Raw genomic sequence first — 20,255 nt, forward strand, 5'->3', positions numbered from 1 at the left:
AATTGTCCAAAGCTTAAGGAGTCAAAAAAGACACGCCAATGCAGAGAATTCGCTGTACAAAAAGGCATGTTTGAAAACACAGGCTTCAATTCTCCAGCACCACTATTATATCAATACATATCAGGTTACCATAGATGCATGTATTTATATAAAAAAAATAAAAACAGAACCAAAACGTCCTCATGTATAATACACTCCTCGGGTATGTGGCTACTGCAAACTTTTGGGGGTGAGCAGGGGTCGAGTTACATATTTGTGGATGTGGCCATGTTTGTATACTAGTTTAAGTGTATACCATCAGTCGCTTGCCAAAAAATGACTTAAGTTTGCGATTTTAAAACCATTGGATCCTTTCAGTTCAAGTGGGGTGGAGCGTAACATACACGGCATGAGGGAAAATGCACACAACATGGGATCTGGGCCAATACGTTTCAATGGTCATTAGGCGAACAAACATAGAAATAGGATTCTGTATCTAAAAAAAAAAAAGGCTTAAGTGTCCATTTAATTGAAAACCTCTTTGTTCTCCTGGTATTATAGATGGATATAAGGAGAAACTGAAGAGGCAACTTGATTCAGTCTCTTTGAGAAAAGGAGGGAGCGTTTTGGGACAACGGTGCTCTCAATTCATCTTGCTTTGTTTTCCCTCCATTATCTCTCAATGTATGCTGGCCTGCGCAATGGAGATTATCTCCTGGATTTCCCGCACCATCATGATGCGTGTGAGCATGTGCTCCAGTTGCTCGCTTGTGATTGGCTGAGTAGAGTACCAAATAGGGCTGTTTGGTGCCACCACAGGCTCTGGCGTCAGGTAATACGTGTCATTGCGACCCTTGGCAGTCTGAGGGCTAAAACAGAAAACAAAAATCAGAAAAAGGCAGAACTAACTACTAAAAATAAAGAAATAAAAATAATTTATATATAAAAAGATTTATATAAATATATATAAATGAAGAGTTTCGTTGCAAAACGAGATAACCACCGTTTTTTAATTGTTCAGAAATCTCGTTTTTTGGTTGTGCATTCCAATTAATTTCAATGCAACTGCAGTTGGTTTGTTTTAATTTAAACCTTCATAACTTAAAAAATACAGCTAAGTAGCACCATATATATATATAAATAAATAAATATAAATAAATAAATATAAATAAAAATAAATATATATAAATATATATAAGTATATAAATAAATAATATATATACACACATATATATACACACACACACTAGCATGTGATAAAAGCAGTAGCTTACCATTTAAAGAGGTAAAAGTCATAGAGTTTGATAGGGCATCGCAATGGATTCTCGGGATCCTCAGCTTGCTCTGCGTACATGTCGTCTGTCACTGCAAAAATTAATAAATAATAGAAATATTTATCATATGTAATATTTTAAACTTTTCCCGGCTTAGCTGAAAAAATCAGATAAATCGGCTTGCCAAAATATGTATGCATACCGCTATTAACAAATCTACATTATACATACAGCCACTTTAAAGTGTCAAGTGTATGTTGTTATTGTAATACCTTACAACATACAGCATCACTTTGTAGTTGCTTTCTAACCTTTCTGTCCAACATGGTGAGGCCCAACTCCTTTCAGGTATCGGATACTGGTGTTCTTGTCTTTAGGGTTAGTGGGGTTCTTCTTAGTATGTCTAAGCACTTTGGAGAAGGCCACTTTCATATGCTGCTCTACTGTAGTCAGGTGGAAATACCTGCAATGACATTTAATCATTTAGCATTCTTCATCCTTATCAGACTGTGAATAAGCATGAGACGCATGAAAAGACTCACTTGGTGTTGAAGTACATGAGTGTAGTAAGCAGCGTGGATGGAGAATGAGCTCCAAGCTGCTTACACTCCCACAGCATCTCCTCAGTCACATGACTTGGGATAATGTAGCCAAGAGAAGAAACAATTAACTTACAACCCTTAAGACCTTAAAGAAGATCACATCAGAACAACCACTGCTTACCAAGAGGGTGAATGCTGGGTCTCCACTCCTCCAGGATCTTGTGTAAACACTGACAAAACCGGCTGTAGTACTGATCTGAAAAGATATCGTCTACCCTGCCATTCTCAAACATGTACTATAAAAAAATAGAGAAAAATAGCATGTATTCAGCATATCTCTATGTCGATTTAAATATTTAACAGACTTAAATGAGATGCACGCATAAAAACAAATATGACATACTTTCTGTATACATAAAAATACATAGTAGAGCGAGTCAGGTTCGAAATGTTCCCCCTCCAGACCACGAGCCTCTTGAGTCATGAGGGACAGAGCCAAGTTCAGCTCTCCCACTGAACTCGACACCACATCATCCTGAAACCGCAGCGGCTGCCGACCTGCAAAAACAGATTTTTTAAATAATCATAAAATTCTCAGTAACTGTTACAATGTTGAATCATTCAACGTCACCCTGAAAACCTAGTTGAAGTTATTTTGTGCGATTTACTTATTTCCACATAAAATTATCCTACATAGTATAAAGATTATTCTGTGTATATAACTTTGATATCTTTAATACTGACTGACTAAGGCCATATCAAAGATTAAAAAAATAAAGGCGGAGTGCACGATTTTTGAAAAAGACCAGGAAAAGGGAGTCGGCCCGACTTCCAAAACACAGTAGTAGCCAATCAGCAGTGAAGTGCGTGTCTACTAAACCACATCGTTGCCTGGGTTGTCCATGTGTGCAGCGGGTCTATCAAATGAAGGTCCAGATTCTATTGGGGTAGGGGCGTGTTTGTTTAGGTGATTTCAAATGTCAACATTGGCTTTCAGAGATCATGCACCCTGCCTTTAATGATTAAAATCAAACTAAAATGCTCCTAAATTTCATAATCAGATTATCTTTAACCTGAATATGTTTCATAGACAGAATCACAAATAAATCACAGCTAAAGCATAAGCTTACGTCCGATAGGTGCCAGTTTGTTTTGTTCACTTTTATCCAGCTCATCATTTTTGCGTTGGACCCAGAGCCTCCACACTTCCAGTCCTTCTTCGGGCTTCAGTGTATTGGGGAGAACCAGCTCAGGGGGAGGTTCCACCTGTGGCTCCGCCTCTGTATGCGCCTGAGGAATACAGCAGAACATCATTTGCAAAATACTGTGAATTTTTTTTTTAATACATATCCATTATTTAAAAAATTTAAATTGAGGCATTATTTACGTAATTTACATATTATTTTAAACATATATGCCTCATCTGTGAAACACAGATATCCCTGAGAATGGCCAATTTAATAATGAATAAAGTAAATAAGAACAAGAGTTGTTGTGTAACACCCAAGGACAAAAAATGTAATAAATATAAAGTGAATTATAAATTATATGTATAATTATGGGGTGGTTTTCCGGACAGGGCTTATCCTAGTCACAGACTTAAATGCATATTTGAGCTATTTTAATTTCAAAACACTTTGCATTGACATATTTTAGCATATCAGTATCATTGTTTTGTCTTAAGATGCACCCCAGTAGTTTTTTTTTGTAAGGTTTGTTTGTAAAAACTACTTAAAAAATAACTAAGGCCTAGTCCTGGATTCATCTAAACCCTGTCCGGTAAACCGCCCCTAAATCTGTTAAGAGCCGACTGTGGGATATTCCTAAAAGTCAAGCCAAGTACTTTTGTTTTTTTTTACAAAAACAGCCATATGCGTTTAAAAAAGCATGAGCAAAGGGTGAATAAACACAGACCCAATTTTTATTTTGTGTAAAATATACCTTTAACCGGCACAGCCCTTTTTGAGTGGGGGTGAAAAGCTGATGTACACCTTCAAATTAATTTAACTCTGATTTTTTTTGGTCTAGAAGTATAATTTTGGCCTTGTTTTTAAGACACTTTAACGTTTTTTGTGGAAGTGTCTGGAGGTGATAATATTAAAAAAAAAAATTTTTGTTAAAGCAGTTTAAATGTATTGTAATAAATAAAAGTAATGCAATATAGTATTATTTTATACAAAAAAATTATAAAAAAATAAGGTGTGCTGGTTTGCTGCATACTCTTGTCACAAATTAATAAATGACGGTTACTACATTTATTATTATGAATTATGAAAACTACATTCTTAGACCTTTCCAACAATATATTGTTTGTTGTGATACATTAACATTTACATGCAAAATATAGAAGTAAACTCAGGTGTCCCACTCACGAGACAGCGCCAGTTAACGGGTTAAAGGAATAGGTCACACCAAATAAAAAAAATGAGCCATCCTAAGATTTTTCTCTTTCAGCCAAACACAATAATAAAAAACACTGCAAGTGACTACGTGTCTATGCGTCTTGACCAGAAACGCAAGAACCAATGATCATCTCACGTACCGACATGGAGCCGGTGTGCCCCCATGTTATATCTAGATGTGTTTACAAACCGTTCGCTAAAAATGCCCAACATGGGAATCGTTTTATCACAGACGTATTGTTTTGCTTCACAAGACATACATTTACCCATCGGACTTCCTGAATTCCTTTTTCTGATGATGAATGGGCTACTATTCAGTGCTGTTACAAAGCTGGAAAGAGCCAGTAGGATTTTATTTCATAATTGTATTACTTAATTTTGTTTCGGCTGAAAGAAGAAAGTCATATACACATAGGATGGCTTGAGGTTGAGTAAAATATGCACTAATTTTAATCAGGGGTGGACTATTCCTTTAAGCATACAGGTGCATGCATCTCCTGGTATGTTTTATGCTGACCTGCAGGTGGAGCTGTTGTTCCTGAGCATCTCCATCCTGTACATGCTGCTGTTGTTGTGGATCCCATATGTGCAGGGCCTGCGTAGTCCCCGAGTAAGCACCCCCAACAGTCTGCACTGCTACGGGGATGTGAATGTTTCCGTTCATAAACTGCGCAGGAAACAGCGAATGTACAACCTCCTCCTGCGTGGTCAGTCCTGAGCCAGACACCGGAACAGCCACTGTCCCGGCCTGAGATACACCTATCATCTTATCCTTGTCTTTATCAGGCGAGGCCTGTACCTGCACGGTGCTGTAGGCCTCCTGAGGGATTGCGATGTGAGCCACTCCTTGCTGCTGCGGGGCCGAGTATACAGGTATGGTCCATGTCTCTCCGGCTGGGCCTGTGATGGTACCGGTGGTGCTGTACAGGTGAGTGCTATCGACGGTTAGCAGGTCTGGTCGAAGCGACAGGTAGCCTTGCTGTTGGCCCTGTGGGATGGCCAGTACAGTAGCTAGCTGCTGCCCTTGAGGCAGCGAGTAGGAGACAACCGTAGGGACGTCCACCTTGCGTTTCTTGGCTGGCTGAAGGACGGCGGGTGAGGATCCTGATCTTCTCTCCCCCTCTCTGGGGGAGCCCTGCTGCTGTGGAGGCGACAAAGTCTCGACTGTCTGGATCTGAATCTGCTGACCACCTGCAACTGCTGCCACAAGCTGGGCCTGGAGCTGAAAGAACCACAAAGTCATTATATATATATATATATATATATATATATATATATATATATATATATATATATATATATATATATATATATATATCTTGGTTAATCTAGTATGCATCAACCGTGCATGTCCGTTACCTGCTGGTGCTGTTCCTCTGTAAGTTCTCCCTGCTGTACCAGCTGTGTTGTGGTAATACCCTGTAGCTGCTGCTGGGTAGGCGATGCAACCTGAAGCACTTGACCCTGCTCCCCTTGAATCTGCACCTGCCAGAGGGTAAATAAAAAGCTATTTATAGCATCTTACCACCTAAACTTCAAATATAGGGGGGCGCGGGGCAAAAACTAACGTGGGGTTAGTTGTAACACGGACTGTTTACATTGTTGCACAAAGGTTGAGCGTTTTGTTTTCTCTCACTGTATTTTTCTCATTGGAAATGTATAATGTTTTTCCAGAGAGTTATTGATACACGAGTGTTTTGATGGCATGCAAGTAAATTTTTTCATCATGCGTTTTTTTTTTTTTTCTAAGTTGGGTGTGTACGATACCAAATCCAATGCTATGTCATATTAATCAGTGTCTTGTTGATTAAACACAGCATCATTTTGAAATATGTCTGCAGCTCTTAGCAACTTTTTTGGTGGGCTTAAAATTATTTTGACCCAGCGGGGGTTAATTAATTGTAAAGCTGTGTTACAACTAACCCCTCAGCACTTACGATATGAAAACTGCTAACTTTAGCATTATTCTTGCCGTTGTTTTAAATAGGCTACACACAAATGATTGCTGTCTGCCAACAAAATAAATGTGCCTGTCTTATCAAAAATTGTGTGTCAAGTTTATTTCTGTTCATATTTTTAATATTGATTGAATAAGGTCACGTCAAAGGTTGAAATCATAATGAAATGAATGGCTAAAATCAGACTTTGATGCTCATTATCTCAGAATTTGATTTTGAAACTGTAGTATGATTATTACAGACTGAGTCACACATATAAAAAAAAAATTTCTTATAATTGTGCTGCTTTTTCTCACATATTTAGACATTTGTATCCATTTATAATTGAACTATTGTTAGAAAAGGGTTCAATATGAATACAGTGTGGATATCTGTCTTTTACAAACAGATATATAAACAATATCCACTTCAAGTATATAGACAAAATGTATTGAAATATTTGCCTGCAAAATACTGTTACAACTAACCCCCTGCCTGTTACAATGAATGAACCCCACCTATGGGGTAAGTTGTAGCGTTTGCACCTTTGTCACATTTGGTGTAATTGTCCACGAATCGTAAGTAATAGAAACAAACTTCAAGCGTTCATTTGTAGAAAAGATATGTGTGTTGCTTGTGTAAAAATATAATTAATCAAACTCAAATATTTTTGAATGATTGAGCCAAAATCAAAAAGCGCTAGGTTGTGCCCCGCTCTCCCCTATCAATATTTTCCGATATTGCGATAGCTTTATGCCCAGTATTGCGTGCTTGTTCTATAAATCAGACACACATAACCCCTTTTGACACACAGATTATAGAAAATACCAGAAGAATGTGCCTGAGATTTGACCGAGGATCATTTGATTTTGGTTCATTCACACTGCCAATAATTTTTCCGAAAACTGTGCATTCACACACATTCTGTAAAGACCCAGTAATGACATGTGACCTGACATGTATTGTATTTGTAATCGGGCGTTTGGTTGATTTTGTCCACAGCGTCTTAAATTAGCTTAATATTCGTGATTTGAACCATGCACGTGCATTTATTTTCTGATTTCATCATGAACTATAGGGCATGATGTGCTGTTATGTTTGACAAATGAGTTCCCTGATCTCTGCCTCATCTCAGTTTGCAGACATTTCTCATCGTGAATGTTGATCTGCATTTAAAACCACCGTGTCAGAGAGCTAAACGATAACTTCTTGTTGGGATGACACACACGTCCATACTACGACACGTCCCTTACATAGTTCCTGCTTTTTGTTCAAACAGGACGCATTCTGTAAATGTTACAAAGTTACTAGGTCCCCTTTGCGGAAGCAATCCCATAATCATTTACAGGACGTGTTTTGGCGTTCACACTTTTTCAGGACCAATGTGCTGTGTGAATGAGATAAAGAGCAAGAAACAGTAAAGAGCGAGAGCCAGACCTGAACTTGGATCTGCTGTTCTGATGCTTGGTGCACAGCTGCAGCCAACTGGGGGGAAATCTGTGTGGACGTCACTTGCACCTGCTCGAAGACCAAACATATAGTTAGTGTTTGCCTCCTAAAGGTATATTCGCTTAACGCTTCTCATTTACTTTAAATGAGGAACGTCATGAGCTGCCGAACTGAATTGTGGATCTGTTGGCGTTGTGGCACTGGCGTTCCTCGCGGCAGGAGTTAAACATTTCTCAACTTTTTAACCGCAAACATGTGCGTCAGCCAATCAGAACGCCTTATGCAAAAAACCTAGTGCGAGCCAGCCAATTACGTTTATGCAAGACCGGAGGATGTGTTGTGGCCACTGTGATTGGGTGTTGGCCACGCTTCAGACAAGCCTTCTGTCAAGTGTTAAAGCTTTCGCCCCGTATGAATGTACCAAAAGTCACGACTGGAATGAAAATAAAGCATCTCTCTTCCCTTACCGGACATGCAAGCTCCAGCAATGACCCTGCCACCTCTGTGCTGTCTGTATAGATACAGTTGGCACCCTGCTGGTAGACCATAGTTGTGGTTGTGCCACTGGTGTGCTGGCTGAATTCCTGCAGCACCTCAGGGCCTTTGGTAGCCAGAGACTCCAGAAACTCTTTCATACGGTGCTGAGGTATAGTGCGAGCTTTTTGCCGCACATACTCGTCGAACGAGATCGCACCGCCTTCAATGGGCTCATTCATGACAGGTCAGTCCACCCTGTACACTGGAGCCTGCAACACAAGGACATTAAACTTATAACACACAAAAACTTTGACACACATTCAATCAATGTTTCTCATGATCATACAGTCCTACAGCCTCATGTGTAAATGGAATGTTACTGGAAGTTTTATGCGGATATTATTTAATCACCCTTGTGTTGTTCAAAACTTGCATATGACTCCTTTCTGTTAAAACACAGAATGATATTTTGAAAAAAACTTTGTTCTCATACAATGGAATTCAATAGGGGCTGGAATTGTTTGGTTATCAAAGTTTTTCAAAATATCTTCTGCAATAGAAAAATTCATACGGTTTAGGACTGACATGAGGGTGGGATGTAAAAAATTTATTTTTCCCCTTTAAAGATTTAAATGATTTTTGCAGGTTAATTTTGCTTAAGAAAAACATATATATGATCAAAATAATTACTGTTTTTTAAATAATTTATCTTAGAATAAATATAAAAAGGACTAACAAATCTAGCCACCTACTATTTTTCCACATCTACAGTTATAGATAAAAGTTCGTATTTAACATTACAGAAAACCACTGTTATTTCTGCATAGGTTATACTGACATACAGTAACACCCATTCAATGCAATCACAGCATAATGCAGAGGAGCTGATTTTATATCAAACAGTGCATCAGCAGAAAATATTTAAAAATCCGTACTCATTAATTTGCAATACAGATAAAAAGGTAAACCAGTTTTTTTTCATGTAGTTAATGGTTTTGTGTGTTTTTTGTAGTAATGAAGCGTGATCTATGTACATTGTGTCTAACCCAGCTGGACTTTGGACCATCAAGCAAAGCTAATGAGTTGCAATGATGGTGCTCAAACAACAACAAGCAAACCTCACAGTGAGAGATCAAACGTTACATATAAAATTTGTGGTGATTAACAAAGTCATTATCAATAATAAAGACAGATTGTAAACAACAGTTATGCCTACAGTCAATCACACACTCAAGGCTTTGCCACGAAAAAAATGTTAGCATCAATGCTAACGCGCTAACCTTTGTCAAACGCAACTTTAAAACCCCCATAGCAAACTGTGCATATTAAACACCTGCATCGAGGCTTAAAATATATTAATATTTTACTGCTGAATACAATTCACTACATATCTAACGGTAAATGTGGAGCTGCACGCACAGCTGTCTGGCTAATGTAAACTCGCGTGCTAACATAGCCGCGCATCTTCCCATGCTACCTTAAATAAAAGCCAAAGCAATTTCCGCCAAAACACGCCGTTCAAAAACAAAAACCCCACTAAAGCTCGCCGTGCACATGTAGAGCCCGATCGCTCCTCAATAAGTCGTTATTTTCTCCGCCGAAAGCCTTTGTTACAATTTAAGTATGATTTATGCCGTGACGTGTGCTACACATAAATCAAACCGAAAAAACACCACTGAGATTGTGCGGTAGCGCGCGAACATATCCTACCGTATTGGGAAAAAAACACGAACTCGCTGCGTGGACGGTTCGTGTGGTTGTGAAATATTATTTAATAACTGTGTTTTCGATAGAGCTGACGGAAGCAGGCCTGTTGTGACAGCGCTAAACCCCGGGCTGTCCTGTAGCGTGAGCGCCGTGTCGGGTGAAGGCGGGGACCGAATCGTAGCTCCCCCTTCCGGCTCCTCTACTACTGCCGTGAGCACATTCACAATGGCATGAACGCGGAGCCCGTATAGAAACGGCTCGGGTACGCGCACTCCGAATGTGTTTGCAGTTAATGTTAAAAGATGAAATAGCAGAAACACCACATTCCATAGGCTTTCCGTTTATATATTTGAACGTGTTTTTATGTAAAAACTGATTTTTAAAGGGTATTCGTCAGTGTTGCATTTAATTATTTATAGGTTATTTATTTAGACATGTGGCATCCATATATTTTGTATTCCCTACTCAGTGTGGATCAATGTTTTTATTGTATGGGTTAACCAAGTAGTATGTGGTACTTTCTAAAGTGTCATTCAGCTTTGCTCATTTCGGCGTGCTTGTGCCTTTAAGCAGTTTCATTCGCTCCAGTCCGCCTTAAAGCGCCAAGCATGTGTGTGTGAGGGCCTCCCCCTGATGGCCCTGCAAAAGACTGCCTGACCGAGCTCTTAAGGTGGACCGGATGAGATGTGCTGTTATCTGTTATTGTATAACTGTTATGAGTCCAGAAAGAGTTAATTCCCACGGTCTTTCCTTTAACCCCAAAATGACCCGGTCTTATGATTTGGATAAATTCATAGTTCTTCATAAGCTTTTAATTAATTTACATACTATGGCCTACGAGCAATACATGTGTAAAATCACACATATCATGGTCATCTGTATTCCATATGGATATGATTGTATTCTGGGCTTTTCTCAAATAGCTTTTTTAATTTTGAATTATTTTTGAAATTCCTGAAGATGAAGGGAAGTTAAATGTGTCAAATGCAGTATGATGGAATAAAATATGAAAACAAACATATAACAGTATCAAGATTTATTTTACAATTAGCCATCATGTATGTCATGTTATGTTAACAGTCAGACCAGTTCAACACAATGCTAATGGTCTTACTAAAAGCCATTATATTAAAGGGATTACCGTAACATCTGTTATACCAAAAACAAACAGGTATTTAGCAAAAACTAGATGTGTTTAAGACTAAACATGTATCTTTTGTAACTGTTTTAGACTAATGTTTCATAGCCTCTGGGTCTTGTTGACTTGTATTGTTTGATATTGTTTTTATTGAAGTTCTGGGCTTATAGGACAGAAGTGTATTAGTGCAGTTGTACAGTACGACATCAACCAGATGGCAGAAAGATTACAAAGCGACGTCAGGTGTAGCCTACTGCATTCTAAGCATCAGCTAGAAGATGCAGAAGATGAACATTCACTGATCGCGAAGACAAGTGATAAACCAAACATAAATCTCATTTGAGAACCACTCAAGAAAAGTGATATTCAGAAATTTAGTGACCTTAGAAACAGGTGAGTGTTTTAAAAGTTTCATGTAAAGAGTATTTAGATTTTCTAGTTAAATTTATATCATTGTGATAAACCTTGAATTATCATATTACTTACTGTTGAATATTACATGTTTTTATATTGTAAGCTTTGTATATGTTGCAAATGCCCAAATATGAAATCCTAAAAGCTAAAAATTAGGAGCATCAAAGTTTGATTTAACTCATTGATTTTTCATTGATACAAGGTTATATCTTCACAGAATGTTATTTACATTATATAGGATTTTAGATCACAAAAAACTGACATTAGAGACTTTGTCTTGAATTTCTAGTTTTCTCACCTTCTTAGCATATCACGCAGTTATTTAAAAAAATGTAATAAATAGAATTTTATGCAAAGTTAAATATTAAACCATTTATTTACACACACATCTTAAAATAGCTTGTATAGTGGTAAAATACATGGTGTACTAATGCAAGAACCACAAAAAGTGCTTGTTCAGTCAACTAGTGAGTGCATAATATATTTAGAGTAACCAGGGCTCAACATAAAGGACTGCCCGGTGGCCCGGGGCAAGTGTGAGAGACGTTTGGGCAAGTAAAAAGTATTGTCACTTGCCCGATTGGGCCAGTGCTTCAACCTCAGTCACTAAAATATATTTTCATCAATGTACATCTTGGAAGCAGACATTTATTTTGATAAAACACGACGAAAGAAACAATGCATGCACATTTTGCTGTCAGTTTACAGGTAAAGCAGAAAAGTTGGGAGCCTTTTTCTTGGGAACATGTCTGTTTTATGTATACAATTATATTCGACTTTTAAAATAGTATTTTTAAATATGTGACACTCACATTTTTTTGGGCCAGTAGATCAGGTTTTCACTTGCCTTGCCAAAATTTTCACTGGCCCCAATAAAAAAATGTCAGTGTCACATATTTAAAAATACTATTTTAAAAGTATAATGTTATTTGCATTGAGCCCTGGTAACTTTAAGTTCTTAGTGAATCTTGCATTGAACTAAAGATGTATCGTAGAGATGCACCAATATAAAAAACAATTACACCGAATTTTCGCAGATTATTCAGATTGATATGTATTAAAACGATAGTTTGGTGGTTACATTAACTTGCATTAACTAAATTCTCAAGATTACATTTTCTGAATGTTATTAATATTGAACATTAAACTGTGTTTCTTTACATTTACTATAAACAGAGCTAAAATCCGTTGCATTTTCCTCTTTTTTTATTAACTGGATATATCGGCCATGACTATCGGCTATTTTTAAACTATCAGATGATAGTAGGAAAATTTGCTTTTATTGACCGATACGTTTATTGGTCTATAATTTCACTTAGAAAAGTGTGGCTATCTAATATTCTCATTGTTTTCGGTTTTGTCACGAAACAGATCATCCTGGCATCCCTTTGGCTCGACAGCTGTTTGAAATTAACAGCATACAATGGCTTGGCTCCTCACTCTGATATTAGGATTACCTCTTCTCGTGCAATCTGCCACCACACATGACTCAATCTCAACACAACCCTCAGACCAAAACAACCTGAGCTCCCAAGGAACAAATGACTTTCAGCAAACTCTTCACGTATCTCCCCAAGAAAGCAGGACTGACAACAGGTTGCACAGAGACTTTCTTTTACCCCATTGGCCCAACTTTGACATTATTGAGGGATCTGGGGAAGGTAGTGGACTTCAGCAGAGCATTGAGGTTATAATGCCCTCTAGTGGTGTGTTAGAGACGGACACGTTTATTCCAGACAGAGCAGAGAAACTAGATTTGAATATATTTCAGAGTTCTGCCCCTTATGTTCCACAAAGGCTAACACAAAATTTTTTTAATGATGACGACGATCAACATGTAATTTTAGCAAACACAAACAGTGACCTTTCCACAAAGCCTGTTCAGTTGACTACGCACACCCACACCCCATTTATAAATAACAATGAAAGAATGAACAAAGACCAGCCTTTGTTGACAACCACCAAATCAATCAGAGAGAGTGATATCACAGTAAACTCTACTCCAGGCAATATGTACATACAGACATTTACTACCAATTTCAAACTCGATCACAGTACATCAGTGAATGATTTAGAAATGAACAAACGTGAAGATGAAAAGACTTTCCAAAAAACAAAGTATGCTTCATTCACAAAGACTTTAAGCTCTATCACAAAGCCTGAAATGCTTGGACACAATGGCACCCTTATGATGCAATCTGACTTTATCCAAGAGTCCTTTGATAATCCCACAGTGAAAGAGGAACTTTATGGCACAAATCACGCGCCTACGGCCACACCTTCATTCGAGACTGGTTGGTACAAAAATCTGATATACAGAGTTCATGTTTTTTTACAATAAATACAAAAGATTATTATTTTTATTCATTTTCCCTATTTACAAATCCTCATAGAAATATCATCCATAAATCCATCAGTTAACCAGTCAAAGACAAATGCAGAAAAAACAAAAAAGAAACGTAATGTGAACAGCTATATTCTATACATTTTACTCAACTGATTATAGAAAACTAACGGGTTTTTTTTTTTTCATTTTTCTCATAATAGATGAACAGCCAACATGGTTAACAAGTTTGTTTGCATCACTGACACAGAGCATTTCTGGTACAACAGGTTCATGCATACTGGGCAAGTGCAAGGTTTCCAGAAGCAACATCACACGGCTACAATGGGACGATTTGAAACGGACGCTAACCTTTGCATGGGATCTTCATGTCTATGGCTCAGCTACGCTCTTTTTTTTGGTAGTGGTTGTTGCTTCATTTGGAGCGATTGGTGGAGCTCATATGCGCCATCCTTTCTGCGAGGCTTTCATTCTTGCTAACATCCTACTGCTGTTGGCAGGTTTGCTTCGATTTTTACAGTTCATAATTGACCCATACAACACAAGAAATATTATGCCTCGCCCTGCCCTTTCTGCTTTGTATAACTTACCCGTTACCTTATTGCTCTGGGCCCAAGCCACCTTGGCACTATTTTCTGTGAGGCAAGAAAGGCTGAGCCCTCAAAATTCTCCCCAAAAGCTGTCAATTACTGCAGGGGGAATGGCAGCACTGCACTGTACCTCTATCCTAATGGCTGACTTGCTATCAAATACGTTATCTCCAGCACTACCTTTAATGCTGCAGACACTTACTATTTGCTGGGGTTTACCACTTTGTTTAGGAATCTTTTTTCAGTCTCTAAAAAAGCTCAGTCGCTCACACAGGACACCAGTGCCAAGGTGTAGTGCCTCTAAACGTGTAGTAAACAGTGCCAGGCGTGTGCTATTGTTGTGTGGCATGCTGGGGGTGCTCACCTGTGCTTTACAAATCTATTGCTTCCTCTGGCTTTATGGATTACTTGGTGACTGGCGAACATTCAGGTGGGGCTGGTGGGTTGCCCAACTGTGGGCACGACTGTCAGAACTGGCATGGAGTTTCTCTCTTCTGCTACTGGGATCTCGGGTATTCTGGAGGACACAAGGGAGACCACAGCAAAGTAAGATGACAAATAAAAGAGAACAGAAAAGGAAGCAGACGTCACAATTGGACATACTGCTGGATAGGTTTCCAATGGGGCCTTGGAGAAGACCCGATAGGAACTGGGCTAAACTGTTGCCGAATAATTGGAAAGGGCAAAAACAGTCCAGAGGAAATGTGAGACGCTCAATGATACGAAATCAAGCAACACCAGCAATTTCAGTCACTACAGTACATGACAACAATATAGTTATTGATGAAGGTGTCTTTCATAAGAGCAGCAATGACTGTCACGACACTCCACTGTGGACTAGTAGTGTGGAATGGCAGGAACATGAATGCTTTCTCTCATTAATTGAGTTTGACCTTAGCCCCCCCTCATCTGTCAACCTCAGTCACAGCATTGACAGTGCCCTCCATCATGCCGGCTTGTTAGGAGTAGGTACTATTTTTGCACCTTCATCACCCTCTTGGAACCAGAATGAGAGACAATTAGTTAACATTAAATCACCCACCATCACAACAAACCGAGCCTACAGGTGGGCCTTAGATACATGTGCAGACCCCCTCTCCACACAACACTTCGGGACAGCAATTCAACAGACTCAAGTGTCTGCAATTGAGCCTCTGTTGTCCTTGAGTCCAGAAACCATTAGAATAGTGTGGGAGAGGGATTCGGCTATCCCAAGAGTCACTACGGATGATGATTTGGACAGCATCGCGAGTGGAGATGATGTTACTAGTCTTTGAACTATTAAAATGTTTTGCCATTTTCTTTTGCAGAATAGCAAAGTAAACCTTATTCAGATGGCAATTAGCTCTTAAAAGTATGTCTGTAAAAAATCTCATTGATAAAAAGTGGATATGTGAGGTTGTAATTCTGGAAATGCCCTTCTCATCTGGTTAATCACGTGATCATTCACATGACCCGGATACTGTCAATAGTCTTATTTAAATGTATTAAAATTGTGTTCATGTGTTGCTGTTATAAGATGCTTTTATATGTATTTAATATCAAATCACTTTTTATTGTCATACCAAGACAACAAAAAGTGATTTGATAAATAAATATAAATAAATAAATATAAAATAGGCTTGTTCGACTTCATGCGGCGCCACAAGAATCAACAGCCGGATGACGCCAAAGGACCGCGAGAGCGATTCGCGAAATCATACGAAGGAGTTTGCTTTTAAATCGCTCTCGCGGAACTTTGACGTCATCCGGCTGTCGGTTCTTGCGGCGCCGCATGAAGTCGAATAAGCCTATTATCAGCTTCCACTCGCTCGCTGTAGCGGAGTGACGATCCGTGTGTCTCAATTCGTTCCCTAGCTCCCGAGGTCGTGAATCAGTATATTGTGTACACAGGTTCGGGCACTGGTAAGGACCCTAGCTCACTTCACATTGGGACGATGTTTACTTATTTTTCTGTCACGGCTGCTTAAGCGCGTTGTAATCACTCACAGCTGTTACTCATCAACAACCGGCAAAACCAACATCTTTCTGACTTAATTTTAAAAACAGTACATTGTGAAAAATGCTGTCATTATTCTCTTACATATCTGTGCATAAAATTGGAGGCATATAATTACATTTTAAATGTAATAAATATATTTACAATTTTAAATAAATATTATTCTTTTAAATATTGAGTAGATTGTGGTCCCTTACTGTGTAGCAATGTGTGTTTATATTTACAACTAAAACAAACGTTTGTCTTTAAAAAAGTTCTGTAACATTTCATAAAGTTTATTGAGTTGGATCACGTGATGTTCGGTTGGCGAGCTTCAGAAAAGGTCACGTGATTTCCGGTTAGGGAACATAGGGACCATCGATGCTCACTGGTTTTTGCGTTGCATTGTGGGAATTTTTAGGGAACGAACGTTCCAGTGCACTGAACGGATTTTGCGATTAAGACAGCCCTTAAAATGGCGACTCCCTGATCAGTGCCCTGACTACTGAACAAGGGAGCTGATTGAGACACACGGGATGAAAGATTGTGCCCATAAAATGGTGTTTGTCCAAAACAGTATTCGGCCGGAAATTTTATAGAATGAATAAATATGAATTGAAAATAACAAAAAGAGTAATTCATTAATTTCAGAAACAATTTTGTTGTATGACCGTGGCTTTTTTGACTTGCGTTTTTGCAGGAACTGAAAAGGCAGGTGATGTTAAAGCTCCGCGCCTGAAGTCGAACACACCTAATGAGACACAGCTATAAGCTAAGTAGTGTGGAACGATTTGACAGATTTGATTGGTCAAACAGGTTAATTAGCAAGTGATTGAGTACAAAAGGTGAGTACAAAAAGCACAACGTGTATCAATCGGATCATAAACCTTTGCAGTTAGGATCTTTTGCTTACTGAATTGGTTTGTCACATACGCAACTGGAATACCACTGCTGTGATGCCGTGGGTTAAGTATCTTTTACTTTTCACGATGGCAGTGAGCTCTTTAGGAGTTGGCCGGGATGCCTTTTCAGACATGGATGTTCCGTATGATTCAACTGCTAGTAGTAAAATCAATTTCGGGAAACTTCTTATTGGCAATGGGGTTCAGAGTAAAATGTTAAATGATACAGATGAAAGACGAGAACATGGAGAAGGTTAGTTAATCTGTAAACTTGCATTGGCTCTTTTTTTAAATTTGGAGCAAGAAGTTTATTACTTTGCCTTTTTTAGCACAATTTCATCTTGCTGAGGCCAAGTTGAAACATCTGGGTCCTTCTGTGCACTGTGGTGATGATGCTATGACACTGCGTGTTCCTGGACCAAGAATGCCCCACTTTCTGGTTGATAGAGGTAACCCTATTCAGCTTGTGTCTCATTTTGTCATAGTTTTGTGTAATAACTTGTACAACAATATTCTGAATATTTTCTTTAAATAGGAGATGGGACTAAAGTGCCAGTGTCTGAGCTTCCAGCCAGTTGTGGTTACTCTGTGAAGAGGGTGCGCCGGGATGTTTCACTCATTGCTCCTTACAGTGGTTGTGGTCATGTCAAACAACAGGTAAAGTATTCAGTAGCTTTATTTTAAGACCGCAAAAGGATCTCTTATAAACTTCCCCTTTTCTGACAGGGTGGCAGTTATGTTCTGCCTCTGCTTATTCTGGGGGCACCAGTGCAGATGTTATGCCAGATGTCTCCTCCTACCCTTCCTACAGTTTCTTGCTTCCCTTCTGGAATGGTTATCTCACTTGAACAGATATCTGATATTGTTAAGATTAAAGGTATAACTTAATTCTTGAGTGATATAAACAAATATTGAGTGGTTCTTGAGGGTGTTTTTGTTTTCAGTTGATGGATCATGGCAGCCTCTGCTACTAGCATATTCGAAGTGCATGTTCACCTTGGATACTGCTGATGGTGCTCTGGTTGTCAATGCACCATTTAAGGGAACTTGTTGGGAAATCAAGGTGAGAACAGTCCTGTCATCCACCCTGTTTGACACTTGGTGGTTTTTATGTTCCTTTTATAACTTTGGCTTAATTTTTCTCAGGATGCTGAAAGACGCCTTCCTATGCTCTTTGGTGGCCGTGAAGTGACACTCACATGCCCTGACACACCACTTACAACTGCTGTACCGCAAGACCCTCAAGTTCCACAGGTGTTTTATCCTTTTCCATATGGACAACCATGGTATCTCCCGGCACCTACTACAGCGGCTACTACCACTACAACAGCGGCTCCTCAGGATCCTTTTCCCCAGCAACCAGACTACCCATTTGGAAATCCATGGTGGTATCCTTACCGGGTGCCTGCTACCCAAGCCCCTACCACTACGACAGCAGCTCCTCGGGATCCTTTTCCCCAGCAACCAGACTACCCATTTGGAAATCCGTGGTGGTATCCTTACCGGGTGCCTGCTACCCAAGCCCCTACCACTACGACAGCGGCTCCTAAGGATCCTCTTCCCCAGCAACCGAACTACCCATTTGGAAATCCGTGGTGGTATCCTTACCTGTTGCCTTCTACCCAAGCCCCTACCACTACGACAGCGGCTCCTAAGGATCCTCTTCCCCAGCAGCCAGACTACCCATTTGGAAATCCGTGGTGGTATCCTTACCGGGTGCCTGCTACCCAAGCCCCTACCACTACGACAGCGGCTCCTAAGGATCCTATTCCCCAGCAACCAGACTACCCATTTGGAAATCCATGGTGGTATCCTTACCGGGTGCCTGCTACCCAAGCCCCTACCACTACGACAGCGGCTCCTAAGGATCCTCTTCCCCAGCAACCGATGTTCCCTCTACCAATCTTTGATCCTTTTCACAATCTCCCCAAAGGTGAACCCTTTCCACATTACCTCCCTTATGGAGTGCCAAAGTTTCCTCCCATCATCCCAGGCTACCCTTTTCCTACACTGCCAACTGATCCAATGCCTGCCCCACCAGCTGATCTCCCAAAGGGTGTGCAATATCCTGCTGCCCAGCCTGACATGTACCCAGGTTACTCATTCTATGGCCCTAAACAAGCAAATTGGCCTTTGCTGCTGGCAGATAACTACCCCTTAAGCAACTGGGGCATAAAGGATTCAGTTTTTGCTCGCAGCCGGAGATCTGTGTCTAGCCGTCAGTCGCCCCTTTCCTACAGCTCTCGCAGATAAAGCTCGAGTTGGATAAGTGAATCGTTCCAGTAGCTTTTTATATAAGCATAAAAGGAGAATTATGACTCGCTTTCCTTTTCAGGTTCATTTTTAATAAAGCTTGATATGACTTGATTATGGTGTTTTGTCTTGTTGCTTTAAGTATATCTTACTAATTCATGTGATTAACTTGTGCATTTTTAAATAGTAATCTTGCTAACATCTTACAAGGAGCTAGTGTTTTGACTTAATTTATGCTAGAATCAAACTAAAAATATGGTTTCATTGTTCTGGTGAAACTTATGGTCCATGAAAAAGCTCAGGTTACTATAAAATCTTTAAATGGATGTAGTTTTGGCTGGATTTTTAACACCATTTTAGTACATCGATTTCACTGAGGTCATATGCAAAAAAGTAATGTCAGGTAGTACAAACTAATTGTTGGATTTGTTTTTAACCCTTATGTGTTGTTGGGGATGTTTTCATCCACTAGAAGGTTTTTTTTTACTCTTAATTTGGCCACAACTTTATCTCTATTTTATCAAATTGAAAGATTTTTGGTGACAACTTGTATTTACACATTTTTTTTAAGAAAATGCTTTGAATTTTTTTAAACTCAATGATAAATTGTGGGTAAATTTACTACCCTTTCATGTTGTTAGTGGATGAAAACATCCACTAAATTCAATAGCTGTAAAAATTTATCAGATGAATATTTTTTCCAAATTTTTTTTCATAAATCTGTTAATCAACCCGAGTACTGATCAAAACTACCAAATCTTCACAAAAATTCCATGATTTTAACCCTTTAATTGCCAAGTTTAAAAGGTGTGTCACTGATTTGGGGAAAAAACACGCACAAAATGACCGATTTTCAATATAAAAAGTGA

At 39.2% G+C, this 20,255-nt stretch overlaps 3 protein-coding genes across 4 annotated transcripts; 2 read left to right on the plus strand and 1 right to left on the minus strand.

Annotated features, from left to right (window-relative positions):
* Positions 1 to 48: 48 nt before the first annotated feature.
* On the minus strand, positions 49 to 9,998 carry qrich1 (glutamine-rich 1). The gene is made up of 12 exons (XM_073875968.1): positions 9,771 to 9,998; positions 8,051 to 8,329; positions 7,572 to 7,655; positions 5,557 to 5,682; positions 4,715 to 5,419; positions 2,926 to 3,085; positions 2,199 to 2,353; positions 1,976 to 2,091; positions 1,796 to 1,903; positions 1,565 to 1,716; positions 1,254 to 1,344; positions 49 to 848 (listed from the first exon to the last, which is right to left on the minus strand). Exons 2-12 carry the CDS (start codon positions 8,297 to 8,299, stop codon positions 659 to 661), a joined length of 2,136 nt encoding a protein of 711 aa, XP_073732069.1. The 5' UTR covers positions 8,300 to 8,329; positions 9,771 to 9,998; the 3' UTR covers positions 49 to 658.
* Positions 9,999 to 10,908: 910 nt separating this feature from the next.
* LOC129427644 (uncharacterized) lies at positions 10,909 to 15,707 on the plus strand. 2 transcript variants are annotated; one of them, XM_055184268.2, is made up of 3 exons: positions 10,909 to 11,298; positions 12,691 to 13,613; positions 13,933 to 15,707. In XM_055184268.2, the coding sequence occupies exons 2-3, from the start codon at positions 12,743 to 12,745 to the stop codon at positions 15,528 to 15,530; spliced, it is 2,469 nt and encodes an 822-aa protein (XP_055040243.2). In that variant the 5' UTR covers positions 10,909 to 11,298; positions 12,691 to 12,742; the 3' UTR covers positions 15,531 to 15,707. The 2 variants fall into 2 exon arrangements, with proteins under 2 accessions (XP_055040243.2, XP_055040242.2); XM_055184267.2 differs by having other exon boundaries at positions 10,910 to 11,298; positions 13,867 to 15,707.
* Positions 15,708 to 17,090: 1,383 nt separating this feature from the next.
* On the plus strand, positions 17,091 to 19,500 carry LOC129427641 (uncharacterized). The gene is made up of 6 exons (XM_055184263.2): positions 17,091 to 17,386; positions 17,463 to 17,582; positions 17,669 to 17,790; positions 17,860 to 18,010; positions 18,078 to 18,196; positions 18,280 to 19,500. Exons 1-6 carry the CDS (start codon positions 17,188 to 17,190, stop codon positions 19,384 to 19,386), a joined length of 1,818 nt encoding a protein of 605 aa, XP_055040238.2. The 5' UTR covers positions 17,091 to 17,187; the 3' UTR covers positions 19,387 to 19,500.
* The last annotated feature ends 755 nt before the right edge of the window (positions 19,501 to 20,255 follow it).

Source organism: Misgurnus anguillicaudatus, chromosome 14, assembly GCF_027580225.2.
Source record: "Misgurnus anguillicaudatus chromosome 14, ASM2758022v2, whole genome shotgun sequence".
Lineage (NCBI taxonomy): Eukaryota > Metazoa > Chordata > Actinopteri > Cypriniformes > Cobitidae > Misgurnus > Misgurnus anguillicaudatus.